This window comes from Porites lutea, chromosome 1 (assembly GCF_958299795.1).
Source record: "Porites lutea chromosome 1, jaPorLute2.1, whole genome shotgun sequence".
Classification (NCBI taxonomy): domain Eukaryota; kingdom Metazoa; phylum Cnidaria; class Anthozoa; order Scleractinia; family Poritidae; genus Porites; species Porites lutea.
The window spans coordinates 34,906,100-34,924,974 of NC_133201.1; the positions used below are offsets into that span (position 1 = coordinate 34,906,100).

Below are 18,875 nucleotides of genomic sequence, written 5' to 3' on the forward strand. Positions count from 1 at the left end.
ATATTTGGATGATAAGCTTAAGACAAAAACTTTTGGATGATGTAGTCCGGACGCTTTCCTCTTTTTCTGAACAATTCGAACCTCGCAATCCTTGGCGATACAAAGTGGGAATAAAGTTCAATTTATTGAACTCATGCAGTGCTATTTAGACAATTGAGCCTAACGGCGAAACAAACAGTACGATATACAGAACAAAATTTTTATGAAGTAAACCAGTGCCGATTTTTATGTTTAATCTTTCATTGTTTTATTATTTCTCAAATAATAGTTATATTAATTCAAAGAGTCATTTGTTTATTCAGTCATGCTGCTAAGACTTTTCCCGACAGTCCTAGGTCACTTCTGTTGATAAAAACCTCAAATCACAAAAATTCGCACCTGTGCAAAATAATATACACTCTGGGCTCGAAGTGAACTGGTCAAGGTATTTGGATCAGAAATGGGTGGTGTTGACCGGTCAAATTCGTCATATTGTCGAACCATTACTTTTTTCTTGTGTCCAGAATTGCAATCAACTCGGACCTTGAGTACTTCATATTAGACACATTTTTTTGTAATTTCTGTATGAATTGAGGCAAGTGGACACTTCGTGATGTCTAAAGTAAAGAGCACGAGCCGCTGTCCACACGTATCCCCATATTTTTTTTATAGAAAACGGGAATTTTTTTCCCCGTTTTCAAAAATAAAATACACGCCCACACGTATTTTCGCCCCTCCAACGACCATTAGGGAGTTTACTCAACCACAACGGCGACGGCTACGAAAATTCCATCTCGTTTAATTCGTCAAATATTGGCAAATTTGTTTGGAGTTGAATTCTAAAGGACTGCATCAAAATTCAGGAAAATCAAACAAAAGTTGTTGTCTCTTGTTCCCGTCCTCGACGAAACTGGTGAAATTAGGCAGTTTGACGTTGTAGTCGTGCAACAAAGGCAGAGAAATGTACAAAAAAGCGTGATGCACGTGCAAAGTTGTTGTTTTGCTTGTCTTTTTTGCCGTTCTCGTTGCCGTCGTCGCTTAAACTCCTTATTTCTTTTTTTGGGCGGACAGTCCATAAATTCACTCTTGTTTCAACCTCGCTACAACGGCCACCTCTCTACAATGGCCACTGTCTTACAACGGCCACTTTCTTCTGTCCCCAAGGTGGCCGTTGTGAAGACGTTCAACTGTTCGTTCAACTGTAGCATCCCTCACAGCGCATGCGTATAAATGCTAGTAGTATATGATATGAGGTGTGACATCATCGTTATCGAAAACCTTCGTTTTCGTCCGTTCACACGTAAAGGACAAGCCGGCGTTTTCAAAAATCTCCACTCAAGAGACTGTTATTGAAAAGCTGCGTTTAGCGAGCATACCTGCACAAAACTACTGCTGATGAAATGACACAACTAAAGGCAAAAAAGAAGAAACTAAATAAAGTTAAACATTTCTCAATTTCACGTCTCAACATTTCTTCCTTGGTTTGTATGGTGCAAGCCCTGCAGTCTTACCCGGTCATGATCAGTTTGTTTGTAGAAAAAAGTTTTGTATTGTATAATTGTACCATAGTGCTAGTGGTATTTTCATACGTCACTCTGTTGATAAAAAAGAATTACTTTTGCCTTAAACCTCTTTTCCGTTGGTTAAATGTTCGACCGTTGTTCGTACGTTATCACTCTTGTCTTCTAACTCTGACAGCTGTTTACAGCTGTACTTCACGTCGCGATTTTCTGTACGTTAGGTCGTCAGTCGTACATGTACGTTGTTTGTCTACGTATGTATTCTAACTGGCTTTCAAGTGTGTTTGCGAGCCAGTACTTGCTGATGATATCACAAATGCTAATCTGTCCATGAACGTCGAGCCAGTACTTGCTGATGATCTCACAAATGCTAATCTGTCCATGAACGTCGAGCCAGTACTTGCTGATGATATCACAAATGCTAATCTGTCCATGAACGTTCAAGATAGTACTTTAACAACAATTGTCATTGAAGCCGGCTCTATTTTTTTTTTAATACTTAAAAGCCAATGCTGAAAGATTATGCTATGTCGACTTTCATTTTCCCTTGATTCTCATTTAAAAACGTGATCCTGTTTATTCGTTTTTAGAATTTATATTCCCTGGTGATCAGCTATAACTTGTAGCAATTTTACCGGGCTTAAAAATACCGCCAAGCAATTGACAGTTGATCTGCGCGTTTTTTATGCGGTGGCCCAAAACACAGTGGCTAATGTTACATATTGTCGACAACATACTTCGAGGAATTACTGATATTAAGTTCATTGCTGTTCTTTTTTTGGAAAAAAGAAGAATAAACTTTGCACTCTTCTTTGCTATGATTGGTAACTTACTAGGATTACTGAAAGAGGTGTCAATATTGAACTTTATAATAATTTTACATGTCATTCTCTAACTTTTAAACCAAACGTTTAAGATCACCAAAACCTTAGTGAAATGGGTTAAAGGAATAAAACACCTGCTAGTTAATTTCTTCCTATCCTTTACTTGTTTTCAATTTCTTATTTAAATATAAAAGTTGCTGACTTATGGACTGACCAAATCGTCCTTTAAAGAATAACGTTTTATGTATAAGTAAGGTGCAGCACCTGGTTTTTATAGATCTGTCGCTCAAGCCTTAGACAAATTTCCATTGATCGCAAGTGGATATCCTTTCGTTTATGCAAATACTGGTGTTGATGAAAATTACGATCAATGAATTCGGATGGAATCACATAGGACAAATTTTCGTACGTTTTCTCACGCATGGACTGAACTTTAAGAACTTCAATATTAGACAGGGATATATTTAATTTAATGGACGACCGACAAGCAATGAAATTAACGATAGATAGCCAAGAAAGGAGGCCGTCTGATTTCAGTGCTTTGTCATTTGAAACTTCAGTAGCAAAGGGAAAAGGTACAGTGTAACTTGCGTGCAGTGACAATTTTGTCAGTCACTGTTTTCTGTTGTTGACTTACTGTATTTTACAGTGAGGCTCTGTAAAGGTTAGTGACAAATTTCGTAAAATATTTCAGGGCACGTGCCCTCTAGTTATGAGCTTTAGTATACCTTGCGGGTCAAACTCTAAAATCGTACTGAAAGGTTCTGCAATTCTCAATATATTATGCTTAAAATTCAACCCACTTTTTAAATGTGATTTTCAAGTTATAAAATTAATGGATGTGGTTGGTCCGTGTAGCGAGCATTTGCTTAGCGACTTCTTTGCCTACCGGAGTATAAATTAATAGGCCTTAGCGACGGAACACTAAGCTTTATATTATATTGTCGGTGCTTCGTAATCGCAGCTTGTTTGAGGATTTGGTTTGTGAAGAAGCAAACAAACAAAAGTGTTATTTGAATTTCAGCAATTTTTGTGAACAGGTACAGACGAACTGACCTGTGCGGAAAGGAATTTGATTGGCTGCAGCAAACTTTGGAAAATTTTGGCAGATTAGGATGATTTTGCGTTCTACTCTGGGCAGGCATTCCGTTTCGGGGATGGGAAGGTGCTAAAAATCACAAGGAGACGGCGACGGAAAAATAGAAGAGGGAGATTGGGGGATTTGGGGAGAGCCCTCCCCGCCTCCCCTCTCCCCAGTTCCTCCTTGGCGGAAACCTGTTCAAAGGCTATTGCGTACCAGCAACGTCTGCTAGAACATGCCTGAAAAGTTAACCTTTTTCAAATTAATCCAAGAGAGATTTGAGATAATGCAAATGGATTCTTCATAGAAAAGGGATCTGAAGTAAAAGTTAAAAGGATACTGTTGCAGCCATTGGTGACACACGTTTCTTAAAGTTATCTGCGCGCATTTTTAATGACAGATGCAACACCAGAAAACGGGACAGTGCACTGCGCCATTTTTGTTTTGTTTTGCATAGTTGAATTCATTTGTTCATTTTCTTTTGTTCTTTCTCCTAACGGCAAATAGGCGAAAGAGAGGAAATTCACAAGAAGACATTTCGAAAATGGATCAACTCCAAACTAGCAATGGTGAGGCAAATCCGTCATTGACTGCTTTAAAGCCTGATTATAGGCAATATCAGGATTTTCTTATTAGCTGATTTTAAAGTATCGGGGTTTTCACAGAATTATGACATGGGGTGTGCTAAACGGCTTTGTCCCACTGTCCTGAAGACACAATAATTAAGAGATCTCTTAACTTAGGACATCTATGTAAATTTTGTAGGTACCGAATCCTCCCTACCAATTCTATGAAGTGCCAGTGAGTCCCGTAAATATGGGTCCAATGGGTAAAGACTATGTAATGTGCGTAATGAACCTTGCACAAGTGTATATGATTTTAGCATGCGTTGACGTTAAATGCTTCGTAGTGCCACCCTTATACATCCTGGAACACCTTTGTATTTTATTGTATTTACCGAGTTCGCCCTGAATAAGGACCGTATACCATTCATTTCGTTCAGTGCAGGTCAGAATATAATTCAGTGTCGTAATGCCGGCCTTATTTTTAGTTTTGGGCTACAAAAGGAGCCAGTGTATGTAAAACTCTTGTTCTTTTTAAACTTTCCACAGGCTGTACCTCCTTTAGAAATAGAAGATCTCATAGAGGAGGTGCGAGATGGTCACGTGCTACTCGCACTGCTAGAAGTTCTTCTCGGCACAACACTGGTAAGTCGTTTTTTTTGTAATGTCCGTCAATCTTTCCTAGAACAGCACCATAAATCGAACCCCACATATAACGCAAAATTAAATCCCAAGTTTAACGAACGATATTCTTTACTCTAGTAGTAGTAAAATATATGTACAAGAACCTCGATATAACAAAACCTGGTCATAGCGAACACGTTTTGCCAGTCCCGGAACCCTTCGTTATATTGAGGTTCCACTAGAACTGTAGACCCTAATTTTCTCACTCCTTAAGGTTTTTTTGGAGGCATGTTTGAAGTATTATGCTTCTCCGATTGGCGTGATTATCAATTCTATTTGGATAGATTCACAGGATTGTATTCGCCACTTTAGAGACGAGAGGGAGACTGGACTGAGTTAACTTTTTCAAAGACTTCTGGTCAGTGTTGTTAGCGACAGGGAAAACTTAGCCAAAAGGCAGCTTTTTGAGCGAAGCACGCCAACCGGAAGTGACGTTTTTTTTTATCATTTTAAAGCACCTTGACGCTACCAAATTTGTATTTCTCAGTGTCTTTACTATTATAGAGACGATTTATCAAAAAAAAAATTGCGCAAAGCCAGCGTACAAAATTAAAAGACCACTTCCGGCCAACGTGCGCCGCTCAAAAACGTCTTTGCTTAAGCTCACTGACCCAGTCACGATGCCAGAAGCAATTGCGGGATGCGCTTTGGCTCCTGTTCCCTTCTCGTTTCTAAGGTGGCGGATTTCATCGTAAGTTCTTAGCGTCACTCCTTTATTGTTTGCAAAAATTTCAACTTAAATAAAACCTTGTCGTTCGACAATCTGTTAGATCTAATGTGAGTATTAAAAAAAAATTCGATTATTATTTTTTTTTCATCAGAAAAGAGAGAAAGGTCGAATGAGGGTCCACAAACTCAATAATGTAACTACAGCACTGAAGTTACTAGAGCAAAACAGGGTAAGTATTAAAATTAAGGAACCTCCCCGTTACTAAATTTTTTGCATCATTTTACTCCCAAAAGAAAGGTTCATGTGACAATTAGAATTAAAGTGAGATCCCGGGAAACTTCTCACCCACCCCTCCCTAAACCTCAAATTTTGCCCTTAGTTAGTGTTATCTTTGTGTTAGGGGTGGGTTGGGTGGGTGGGCAGCAGATTCCCACAGTCTTATACCGATCCATGTAGACATGTACCAACCATTCAAACTCGTGGAGGGGAAACTGCTTCGCTGCAGTGCAAACGAACACATGAAAGTAAAGTTTCACGAAAATGCTTCTTCTCGGGAATAGTTTCCTTTTTCTTTTCGTAAAATATTATGGATTTGAAACGGATTTGGAGATTGGCATTTGAACTGACTGGTACCCACGAGTTACGATACCAGCCCATTTTTAAAGCAGGCCGCATTTTTGCTTTTTTCCCGTTCGAGTCCGGCTTATTTGAAGATTTTGCCCAATTTCATCCAGGTAAAACTTGTGGGAATCAGTAATTACGACATCGTGGACGGCAAAAGCACCCCCATCCTTGGATTAATGTGGAGCATTATTCTACGATTTCAGGTAAGAACTAGTACATGCACGGAAGTTTGATTTCACCACGATAGCGAAAATTGTATTTAATGTGTTTTAAATTTTCATTCTACGATATGTATCTTGGAGTGACTCGGAAAATGTTAAGGCTGAGGGAAGCCTTTAGATTGATAACTTTGCTTTGTGTTCTGGCACTACTCCAGCGCCATATATGAACTTGTGCTTTGAAGCTCACCTGTTTGTTAACCGCTGACCAGGTTCAAGGTGTGATGGAAGAGACTGGTTCAGACAGCAGTGTCAAAGATTTTCAAGTCGAGAAAAAACTGCTTGCTTGGTGTCAGAACGCTCTGGATGGGTAAGAAAATGAATATTGTTGGAAACCGTGCAAATAGGCCATTTCCTAGTTTCCACAAGCCTCTGTTTCAATGCGAGGCTTATACAAAGCTTCTGATATGAAAATTGTTTTTTTATTCTCATGCAAATAAAACTCACTTGCACAAGAAAGGTTTTGCACTTAGCCTCGTTTTAAAAGTTAGAGTTTTTATGATAACGACAAATGAAAGTATAGAGCTGATTCCGTTTGCTTTAATCCTTAATCCTTGGCAATCGCAACAGATGCGGTCCAAGCTCAACTTGCAAGAACTACAAACTTGACATTATAAGCATTTACCGAAAGGAGGTCTCTTGTTGTGGCGGTTTGAATTACGAATGTTTGTAATGGAAACAGAGGAGGGAAAGCTCGCTTGAAACTTCAAGGATATATTTTGAACTTGGTCATTAATTATTTAAGGCAGCTAAGCCGACTAGCCTTCACCACAATAGTATATTTTAAGCGTTGCTTTAAAAACAAAAAAACTGGTCGCTGTCCTTGTGTAATAGACAGTGACACTGCTAGTTTCCACATCCCTGACTCCTCACATTTTAAAGCTCTTTTTCCCTATTCTGAGTCCAGTTGCCTTTAAACTATTTCCAGATACGACGAAGTTAAACTCAAGGACTTCACGTCGAGCTGGAGAGACGGGTTGGCCTTCAACGCCATCATCCACACTCACAAGTGAGTTGTAGAAGACAAATATTGTCTGTGACCGGATTTACCCAAGGTGACATTTTCTTGGGGAAATTTCCATGTATATGTTAAAAAGAACAAAAAAAACTTGTAATGGAGGAACTTGATCGCGGCCTATGGCAATTTTTTTTATATAGAGTAGTGGTTACCTTACCGTGAATGAACATCCCGGCAGTACTTGATTTCACAAAACAGACGGACCTGCGTTTACTCCGGCCCAAGGTTTTCTGTCTACGCAGCATTGAATTTTTCGAAACGAAATGCTTTACTATTTAATAAAATCTCGAGGAAAACAAATGTCAATTCAAGAGACTGCAGTTGCAGCCCAAAGCGTTTGTATTTGCTCATCATTATTCCAGAGACTACACTCTAATTTTCTTTTTTTGGGAAATCTCTATTGTAGGCCTGAATTGTTTCGATATGAAGACCTTTTGGAAAATGACAACCATACCAACCTTGAGCACGCCTTTACTGTGGCCAATAAGGAGTTTTCAGTGCCTACGCTGCTCGATCCTTCAGGTGAGGCTTAGTTCTTCTTTCATAATTTCATTTCTCTTATCTCGAGCAGGATTTTGTCATTATTCTATGGCATTCAGTTTTTGTGCTTTTTTGTGTTAACATCGATTGGATGAATATCTAAGTAACATCAAATAGTAACTCACGAACGTGTATGACAATTGCGAGAATCACTTTTTGCTAATTTATTGGGAAACAATCTTTTAAATGTTTGAAGAGGTTTCTCGATTTATCATTGACCAATTCCGTGAACGCTTGTGTTACTAAAATAGCAATAAGGATCGCATTTTAAAACCCTTTTCTTGGTAGAGTTTTTTTGTCTGTTGTCTGTTTTGAATTACTACTGAACAAGCCTGAAAAATCGAGACCTTAGAGTCTGGTTAAGAAGTAATTGGCTTTCTTCATGGGCTGGGCGAAAAGATTTTTTTTCAAATGACGCTATTAAAACCTTCAAGTCTTTGTCACCAAACCACCAGCGTTTGTTTTCCTCATATAAAAATAAAGAAGAAAAGAAACACTAAAAATACTCTTTGTAAACTGCGTTTTTTGAGGGGGGGGTTAACTAAATTACCAGCGGTGGCCTTTTTTTAGTTATTCATCCACAGCGCCTAAGACGAACTTTAAGTAAAAAAACATCCATTTTTTGAGCCAAATAAAAAACATTCACGTGCCACGTACAACTACGTACGTTAATGCCAAAGAACTGCTGTTTCAAAGTTTTCACTTACATTTTCGCAACTCTTGTTTTCTACCAAAGTCCATCTCACAACTTAGAACTTATCTGTGGTGAAGTAAACACTGTTGTGGTGATGCTTTTCATCAGTTGTTCCGCCGGATATGAACTCGTGCTAATCAGGTTCGATCGTCCAGTGTCTGTACATTTCAATTAAGGGATGTATCTCAGCAACTCTAATTTGCTTCACCCAATTACTCAATAGCAGGTGAAAGCTTAGCCCGTTTTCACTCTATCAACTAAAATTTCGATTCATCCACATAACCAGGGAACACTTTTCAGTTTTGTTTTCTTCAAATCAATCTTGATAGAAAAAGAAAAGCTCCCCCGTCCTAAGAAAACACATTTTGAGGATACCATCCTGGCGATAATTCTCGCCTCCTTATGCAAATGCTTTTCCTCTAGAATGAGTACCAAAAGCATACCGGCATACAGATTTCCTAAATATTCAAATACCGCGTGTTTGAAGATAAACAATGAACAGTGACATTCTTCAAAAAAATGCCAGTGTTTCTTGAGGCTTTTTAATTTGCGATAGATAGTCTTCGACAAATAGGCTAGCCTCTGTAAACAAGAAATAAAAAAGCCAAATTAAGGGATACTTAGAACCTGAACGTCGTGTTTTTTTCTATCTGGTATCCAATAAATCAAGGGAGACACTTTAGAAATAAGTTAACAATGATCGTAATGATAAAGCAAGGGCCAACAAGAATCACCGACAGTACTTAGTCATCAACTACCTCTACTACTTAGAGTTTTTGTTTCACACGAGAAATTAAAAATGCCAAATCTTTATAATGTGCATTGCCGCGTATGTTAACTTTTCTGGAGTCAAATATTGTCTAATTAAACAAGTTGCCTTAGACTTAAATGATCACTGTGTTTTTACGACAGCAATGTTGTGTTTTTTAATACTGTGTCTAGTGGACAACGTGAATTTGTTTACAACGAGCCTGAATTCAGTCAATTCTTAGCAAGCGTTGTTGAACGATTGCCTTCATTATTTTCCGCTACGTGTAATTCTCCACTTCGCAAACTCTAGGGAGAATGGGCGCAAGCTTTGGGTACAATCTCTGGGAGCGTTTGGGTGGACAAGCCTTAGTTATGATTGGTCGATGGTATTCAAGGCAACTATTAATCAATCATACGTAACGCTTGTCCACCAAAACGATCCCAGAATTCGTTGCGCCGAAAGCTTCTTGTACCCATTCCCCTTATAGTTTCTGGAGTGGGGAATACGAGCATTGCAGCAGAAAAAACTGTATTTCAAGATTTATTCAGGAAATAACCCTTAAGATACAAAGTGCAACTGTTTTATATGAGTTAGCGAGGGAGGCACGTAAAAAACTTCATAGAGTGAGTTCTATTATTCCATTTTTTTAAAATTGATATGGTAGTTTTCTTTTCAAACAAGATATTGATGTGGACCACCCGGACAAGAAGCTGATCATTATGTATCTGACGAGTTTGTATCACGGGCTGAGGGAATACACACCACGCGGAGGAAGAAAAAGAAGAAAACTGGACGTGAGTTTTCTTTGTTTGTGTAGTATACCACGCGTAGAAAATCATTTGAACCAAATCAGAAGAGAAAGAAACACATCATCTAACCGGTGCAACTGAAAGGCGGGAAAACGCGCTTGAGTAAGGTTTTTTTCAGCTTTGATTGGCTGAGGGGGGTAAGAGTGTTTTTCTTGATGGAGATTGGCGTGAGTCGTTTAGCCAATCACGATTGCGATTGTGGTGCATTTTGGTACCAAAGCAGTCATTTTAGTTGTCGTTGTGTTTGTTATTATGCTTGTTTCCTTTTTTCCTTTTTTGGTTTCTTTGTAGTGTTGTTCTTTGGTTTCAATGTAGGTCTAAGGGCACGTGAAGCATTTTAATCCTAAAACATTTTAAAAAATTGTTGCTAAGATATTGGCAAAGATAAGTGAATTTTTTTGTTGTTTACATTTTCAGGATCTAGGTGATCTTGAAGCATATCGTGCAGCGCTGAAGGAAATTAACGATTACATTGCACGAGTAGAACGAGAGGTGTCCACGAAACTTGAAACCACGAGTCGCTTTCAAAATCCACAAGAGGAATACAAGATTTCAAAGGTACAATTTCAGCTAGCAGCCTTCTTCGCATTAGTAACAGCGAATTGTAAGAAACGCGAAAAAGTCATAATTTGAAAACGCGAATTCATTATAAGTGTCGTTTTTGCTGCCATCGCCGTGGTCGATGCTAAAGCGCCTGATGGAAGCGGAAAACATTGAAGAGCGCAGAAGTTAGAATTGATATTATAAGGGAGGTTTGGGCAGATAAATTTTGTCAAATTTCCCAAAAGAGTGGGGCTGCCAAAAACCCTAGTTAGATTTCTGTCTGCCATGGAATATAAGCTGCACTACAGCTGATTTTTTTTTGTTAAATTTGTCATTTGCTTTTGCACTTTAGGGCCTCGAAGATGACATTTGTAATCACCGTGAAGACGTTGCTGATGTAATCGAGAAAGGAGAAGCGGTAGTAAAAAGCGGCAAAGCTGACGAGATTCAATCCACAGAGATCAATAATGAAATTCTCGTCCTTCATGATCGGTGGGAAAAACTGGAAATAATCTCCCAGAGATTACATAAACGGTAAATAAGAGGCCTTTAATACCTGTTACTTCGTGACAGTGTAAATGTACGTAAATGCGTGCTCCATTTTTCTGGGAAACCGCACATAGAAGTAGGTGTAAATGCAATCTCAAGCCAACTTGAGATTGTTTACGTTTTCAAAGCTAAGAAAAGCAGCAAATTGTTTGAAAACATACTGTGAATCAGTGAAGGTATTAGCCGCATTCCTAAACCTGGAGCTAACTGCACGGGTGGTCAGTTCTTTATTTTTTAAAGATAGCTAACGATATTTTGTAGTATTTTCAATACTTCTACTTTGAAAGATCAACGCTACAGCGCTTTTCCAGTTGATTCTGGAATAAAGTTGCCAAATAAATGCCCAATGATTAGTGAACAAGCTATGTTATTTTTTGTAAATTCCAAATTAACGTAGCAGCGCCATAACCTGTAAAAAGCACCGTTAATTTCATGTGCTGATAACTCAACAATCTGTTTGTTGAATTCCATTTTTCAAATTTTTTTGATTATTTCTATCTGGGAGAACCGCCTTAAAATATCGAAATTTTGAGTGGATCTGTTCCTGCTAGATGGAAATTGTAATCGTTTTAAAACATATATGTACCAGTTGCAGTTCAGTAATGAAATATAGAGGGTTACGTACCAAACTTTATGTTTTTAACGCTAGTTGCACCGGCTTATATCATTAGATGTCGCGGGGCAGTTGTTTCTCCAAGGGAACAGCAGATTGATACTTACATCATATGGATCAAAGGTATAAGAAGTGAAATGGCCACTCGAGGATACAGTGGTGACGCAGCGCGGATCAAGAATGAAATCATAGAACACGAGGTGTGGAGTTTGTTGTAATAGATTTGATTTGTTTTTTCACCGATTGTGCTTTACTGGGACTGTCCGTCTGTCCGATTGACTGACTGGCTGACTGACTGACTGACTGACCGAATGACTGAAAAACTGGGTCTCTAGCGATTGAGTAATGAAGCACATACATAATAGCTCTCCTAAGAACTGACTGATTGAATGTTTGCTAACTCGGCGACCAGTCGTCTGGGCCAACCCAATGACTGAACAACTGGCTGACCAACTTTCCAACTAGCTAACCAACTGAACGGATGACAGACCATTAAATTGACTGGATGATTGGCTGAATTATCCACTGACTGACTGCCTGCTGACCGACTGACTTACTGACCTACCGACCCATAGGCTGACTAAGTTTTTGGCTGATTGACCGAGCAACTTGCTGAGTGATTGCCTACCTGACAGGTTGGTTGGCTAGGTGACCGATTCACTGATTTACCGCCTTACTGGCTTACGAAATGATTAGCCGACTGAATGAGCAACTGGCTGGCTGGTTGATCGACTAAAAGACATAAGTGAGCTTAAGCAACGTCGACGGCGACGGCAACGAGGACGGCAAAAAGGCAGTGGGTTTAGACTTGGTAAAACAACAACTCTGCACGTGATCACGTTTTTGTACATTTCGTTGTCGTCGTTGCACGTCGACGACGTGAAACTTCTTAATTTCACGTTTTATGGAGGACGGAAACACAAGGCAGCGATTTTCGTTTTCTTTTGTGAAGTTAGGTATAGTCCTCTAGAATAATCGCCAACCAATGACAAACTAGAAGAGTTGCAATAATAGCGATGAAATTTGAGATAGCGCGAATCCTACTTTTGGTGAAGTTTTCGCTAACGTTGCCGTCGTCGTTGCTTAAGGTCCCTATTCTGACTTACTGGTTGTCTGGACTTAAGCAAGACGTAAAATACTGAATGACGTTTTGCAGGTCTCCAAAACAAAGATTGAACGAAAACAACCCGAGATTGAACAAGTTTTGGAAGAGGTGAAGGATTTATGCCAACAACCTTTTATTGATGACGAAGACCGCGCTGACCTTGAACGAAAGTCGGATGATCTGCGCAAGAACTGGGAAGAAGCGCAAAATGAAGCGGCGAACAAGGGAGCAGAGTAAGCTATTGTATATTTCATTTTAATTTTAGCTTTGATTTAAACTTGTTTCTACCATATTTCGGGGTATTGTAATGCATGCTAATATTAGTATTAGTAATCCTTTATTCACCCTCGGCAGTCTTTTTAGGACTATTGCTGGTGGAGCCGAGCAATTATCTGAAACAAATAACTTGCATCAAACATAACAGGATAAAAACCCCTAACTAGCTGGAGGCAAACCAGCTGGTTATTTACAAGCGCGGCCAAGAATGGATCTCGGGACCACCGAGAACAAATCCAGCTAGCGGTCACGGAGCGACTCGAACTCAGAGCCTCCGAATTGCAAGTCCAGCGCTCTAACCACTTGGTCATGCTGCCTCTGGTATAACAATTAGTTTGAACAAAGGAAAACTAGATTTTAACCAAGTGCAAAATTTAACCACAACACGTACCACGACAAGGCGCATTCTCTTTGAAATTCGCGCTACTTGTTTGTAGAGGTAATTTACACTGGCGTTGTTTTTGTTACACTTTGGCCTAGGCTAATACAAATTTTTAATGTATTTGTTTAGTTCGTCACACGTGAAGATCAACGCCATTTGTCCCGGAGACGATCTTCAGACGTTCTATCCGTCTGAAAGTTGTGTCTGAGGCTGACGGAACGTGTTGGACGATCCAAACTCATTCAGACGAACTTGACTGAGCCAGACGTCGAACGTTCCATGAACTTAACTCACTAAGTTTGGTTCGTCTCATGAAAAGTTCGACGTTTGGCCTAGGCCTCAGCTATTCTTCAATTTCTATTTGGCTCCCTAGTGGAACAAATAAAAATAACGTAATTTTGTCCTTTTAGGCTCCAGGACAAGTTGGAAGACTCATCCTTCACCCTCCCGTCCCCAACTGCGGAAAATATGGACACGGAAGTACTTGTCAAAGTCGAGGAGGACAATTTACAGTCCGCTCTGTCTGACTTAGGCGCTGACGTAATTGAAGTAAGCGTTTACAGTTGTGGATTTGACCCTAGCAGTTATGTGATCGATCTAAGTAGCTGTTTTGATAAGCTCAAAAGTTATCAGTCAGTAAATGTAAAACGTCTCTTTATATTTTTCAGCCAACTGTTGAAGATGTTGTTGAAACGAAACCAAACCGCGTCCATTACTTGATTGAATTTGAAGATGGCCCTGGGGTCGATCAAACGGACAGGTAACGGCAGTTTTTTATTTATGAGATTACTAGGCACTGATGGTCACGCAAACATGATCTGGTTGGCTATGCACAGCTTCTTCACACAGTGTCCGCACAAGGTTGTTAAGCAGTTTTTGATTCACATTTAAAAGGATTTAATTATGAATAGTTTGAGCGATTTTCGTTTGACCTTAAAATGATTACACACGACCAAAATCAAGAGCTCCGAGAGGTTTTTCTCCGGGTACTCCGGTTTTCCCCTCTCCCCAAAAACAAACATTTCCAAATTCCAATTCGACCAGGAATCAGGTAGACGAAGAACCACTGCGTGGATCTGCTACCTCCAAATCATTAGTATAATTATTATTGTTTTCTAAAAAGTAACTTTCCATATCTTAGAGAATAGAAACTGGGCTGCCGATTGGATATTCAAACTATGCTTTTCCCATATTTGGGTTTTCTTTGACAGGAAAGCGATGAGTCCATATTTTGATCTTATTATCTGCTCCCTGCGAAAAAAAATAACGGACACCTAAGGACACAATCTTTTAAGCTCAAACGAAAACCGCTCTAACGACAGCACTTAACAGTAATATTCTCCACAAGGAGAGACGGAGATGATCCTTATGAATGAGAGTGGGTGAACCAAGTCACGAAAATTCACTCAAAGTGGGTGGATCTTCAGCAGTCACGTGAAACTGTGCAGGGCTAGGTCACGCAAGTCAAAGTGTCACGCAAAGGTTAATTGAGCCGCATCACGTAATGTGTCACAAAAAAATCCAAGGTTATGCAGAGTTCGGTTGTCAGGTCACCTAAAGCAGCGCAACCTTTGGCGGACTAGTTCACACTAAGGTGGTGGGAATATACATGTCACGTGATGTTACTTCTTTAACTATTTAGTTACCGAAATCAGGCAACTGAATTTGCGGATCTTGTTTTAGTGTTGATAAAGACACAGAAAAAGAAGAAAAGCTTGCAGAATTAAGGGAGAAAAAGAACGCCATCTTAGACGTGTTACGAAAGTGTTCAGAGAAATTGGAGAATTTGAGGTCCATAGGAGCACCGAACTACTTGCAAGAGGTTAAGGAGCAACAGGATATTGTCACGGTAAACAAATAAATAATGTATTTCCGCTTAGATTCCTATTCCCTTGTTCCTGATCATATTGTATACCTCCGGTCAGTCACTGTTGTTTAATCATTATTTTGTGTTGTTTTCCCTCCAGGAGTTAATTCGTAGGTGAGATGCGTGATAACTTTCACCAGTGTTGGTCTCGGGCTTCGTTTTGGTTGTTAATCGCGCGTAGAGGGAGGATTGAACAATAATGTTGCTCATGCTTGCCGTGATTTTCTCTGGACTGTGAACCTTCAATTAAACATTTGCAACTGTAAAATTAAAAGAGTTCATGATGAACTACAGACCAGATAGGACAAAGTAGGACAACTGTCAGTGGCTTAGTTGTGTTGCTATACGGAGTTGAATTACAATGCAGCGTTAAATTAACCCCTTTTTAGGGTTTCAGCAAGTCGGGACAAGCGAAAAGAAAAAAATAAACAAACAAACCTGCCAACCTCAAGCCTATCGGATTGGCCTGGGTTTGAAGCTATATCCTATTAACTTGAAACGCATGCTCAACAAGAACATGACACGATTTTTTCTTTCTTTTGCACGAGAAACCAAATCGTAAAAGCAGAAGCAAAGTTTTTCTCGCTGGGTGAGTCCATATGCTCCAGACGTCATTAACTTTTCTTTTTTGTGATTAAAATTATCTTCTCCAGGAATGTGAATCTGATTTAAAAGCGGGCGAGCCACTTATGCAGGACGCCATTTTGTATGGCCGAGAGTTGACTCAGGATGATCTGTTTGACGCAGACGAGAAGGAGAACATAACACGTGACATGGCGCAGCTGCAAGAACATTATGACGAGCTTCGGAACTTTGTTGATGATGAACAAGAGGGGTTTGTGATGTTATTTTCTTTGCCGTCAGTCAGGTCAAGGTGGGAGCCTTGAATGATCTTAATATCATCTTTATACTAACTAAGTTTGTAGAAATATGTCAAATGCATTTGAGCGTTTTTGTAAGGATGTCACACCCTGACATGTTGGTTTGCAAAAATGAGGCACAACTAACGTAGAACTCGAACAAAAAGACCCGTAGTAGTCCCTTCTAACAAATACTTCTTGTACCAGGTATTCGACGAACGAATGCCGTGGCAAAAAGGCCTCGCTGGCAGAGAACCTGGGGTAGCATCTTCCAATTTCTTTTTAAATGGCCTACACTCGAAAGAGCTTACAAACGGATGGGTTTATCATTTTGGTTTTACGATTGAGTCGGTAATGCTTGAGAAACTGTTCTCAAACTCTTCTCAAATTTCAAAGGAAGGTTAGTTTGAATTTCTACACGAATTGTCGATCATTTGACATGCGGCTTCAAATTTAATAGTCATTCATCCACTTTTAAACAGATACCTTAACGTCTGTCTAAAACTATAGTCCGCTGCACCTAGTTCTTTTGTTTTATTCTTGGTGTTTCAATATGGGACGAAACACTGCGTCTCGTGTTTGAATACTCGAAACATTCCTTGGGGTGTATTCATGCGTCTGTTCTGCCATTAACTATTCTAGAAAAAGCTTCCCATCGAAATCTAGACCCATTTTTAGTAATGGGATCAGGTGATAATAATAGTAAAGTAGAGAACTTGAGAGTACTTTTTTCCATGCTTTGACGTTGGTGGTAATACTTTCTTTTCATGAAAAGCAATGGCTGTGGTAAGCTGCGAATTCTAAATTATATATTCAGTGATTATTTTGGTAAAGTGCTTTCTTATTTATTAATTTGGTTTTGATATATATCATTGCTTGTGGCTACTTTAGCGCATGGATAAGCACTGTACATGAAAGCACCAATAAAATCTGTTTGCCGCCATTATTCCACTAGCGGACGCCCTTGTAATAATTGTGACGTCATATACCGCACCTAGTACTGTAATGCTTACCTTTATTGCAGTATTCAACGCGAGTCAAGATGGCATGAGCCTACCCTTAGTTTTTCTGCAAGTTTTATTGTCCATGTTAAAAGGTTTTTCTGATGGTTTGTGGATTTTATCTGATAACAAATTACAACAAAATTGCCTTGTCATCACGTAAATTTATTTGCAGAAAACCTGTCTCACGCAATTAACACGAGCAAGTTTTGATGAGCTTTGCTTTTCTCCTTGTCGAGGAAAACCTACCGATGTAAATGAGGCTCAAAATCTCAATATTTCCGTCGACTCCTTTTCTTTCATTTTTCTAAGGGTGGATTTCCACTGTCGCGTAATTTTTACGTGCGTACGCGCGTAAAATTCATGTGTGTAAATGTACGAAAGGCCGCGCTTAAATGTAAGAGCTGAAGAAGGTTCAACTGTTGCGTTTCAGTATGCACGACTTTTCATACATTGCCTTGATTTTATTTACCCGCCTTGGGACGTAAAAATGACGCGAAAGTGAAAATTCAACTTGGGAGCTCTCTTTCGTGATGCTTATGCCATGTTCCTGTTTTTCTTTTAATTTTGAAGTCTGATTGAACTGAAAAAAGAGTTGGAAAAACGAAGCAAGATACGAAATTGGGAAACTGAAAGAGACGACTTGAACGAGAAACTTGACAGTTGTCAGGATAAGCTGCGCATTGTGCGGGACAACGAATCAGGAGAAACCAAGGTTGATGATGATCTTATGGCTGCAGCAAAGGTGAGATACTTGTTTAACACTTTCTACTGTATCAGCGAAATACAAGCCCTAAACAGTCTCCTGGCTGCCCGCAGTATTTTTATTCATGACATCTAGATAAGTTGTGTGGAATCGCCCTGGGAAAAGACGAAATGAATTCCCCTTTTTAGACTAAAAGGGGATGTGCCCTAAACGGGGTATCGTTTGCAAAATCCTGAGTCTTACACAGGGTATACAATTTCACTATTTAGCTTTTTAGAGCGGTTTTCATTTGAGTGTCGAAAAGTAATTGGTTTTGCACTTTCTACACGATGCGATTGGCTTAAAAGATTCGCGCCACCTTTTCATCCAATCAGAAGTAAAACCAAAGCCAATTGTGACGCGCTCGCATGCATTTTCCCGCGCTTTGCGTCAGCCACATGTAATTACTTCGAGTTTTGATTGGTTCAATGTATTGTCTGTGTCCTATGTGATTGGCCAGAGTAATTACTTTGGTTTTGGTTTTACGACACTCAAACGAAAACCACTCTAAACAGGGTATTTTGTTAGACCATCGCGGTTCGCGGTCTTTATACTTGGCACAAACAGGTTTATCAAAAAATCTTATTGTTTCACGTTAGTTTTAGAATACACTTTATTCTGTATAAGAACTGAAATAGACGAACTAAAAATAAATTGAATAAGAACCTTAAAATGATATTTTTTCTCTCAGGATAGTGAAAAGAATTGTTTTTATCTTAATCATCTTAAATACCCCTCCCCACACTTCCCATTAGATTCCCCCGGAATAATGTTATCCGCTGGATAAATTTCTATCCATTGGATAACTAAGCAGTCGTTTTCCTAATACAGTGGAACTTCGATTTAACGAACCTCTACATAACGAAGACCTCGGTATAACGAACGATATTCCTTGCTCCATTAATATTTACTTTTTTATTTATTTTTTTGCTCCATTAAAATTACGGAAAAGAACCTCG

At 39.3% G+C, this 18,875-nt stretch overlaps 1 protein-coding gene across 1 annotated transcript in view; it reads left to right on the forward strand.

Annotated features, from left to right (window-relative positions):
* The window catches only part of LOC140948977 (uncharacterized), a 75,883-nt gene that overhangs the window by 2,363 nt on the left and 54,645 nt on the right, over positions 1–18,875 (forward strand). The window contains exons 2-18 of the mRNA XM_073398235.1: positions 3,912–3,973; positions 4,517–4,612; positions 5,473–5,550; positions 6,056–6,148; positions 6,376–6,473; positions 7,092–7,172; positions 7,588–7,703; positions 9,848–9,960; positions 10,393–10,533; positions 10,871–11,052; positions 11,739–11,880; positions 12,837–13,018; positions 13,854–13,992; positions 14,112–14,203; positions 15,127–15,292; positions 15,964–16,145; positions 17,745–17,916. Coding sequence (XP_073254336.1) covers positions 3,912–3,973; positions 4,517–4,612; positions 5,473–5,550; positions 6,056–6,148; positions 6,376–6,473; positions 7,092–7,172; positions 7,588–7,703; positions 9,848–9,960; positions 10,393–10,533; positions 10,871–11,052; positions 11,739–11,880; positions 12,837–13,018; positions 13,854–13,992; positions 14,112–14,203; positions 15,127–15,292; positions 15,964–16,145; positions 17,745–17,916 — 2,135 coding nt within the window. The remainder of the gene's footprint in view (positions 1–3,911; positions 3,974–4,516; positions 4,613–5,472; positions 5,551–6,055; positions 6,149–6,375; positions 6,474–7,091; positions 7,173–7,587; positions 7,704–9,847; positions 9,961–10,392; positions 10,534–10,870; positions 11,053–11,738; positions 11,881–12,836; positions 13,019–13,853; positions 13,993–14,111; positions 14,204–15,126; positions 15,293–15,963; positions 16,146–17,744; positions 17,917–18,875) is intronic.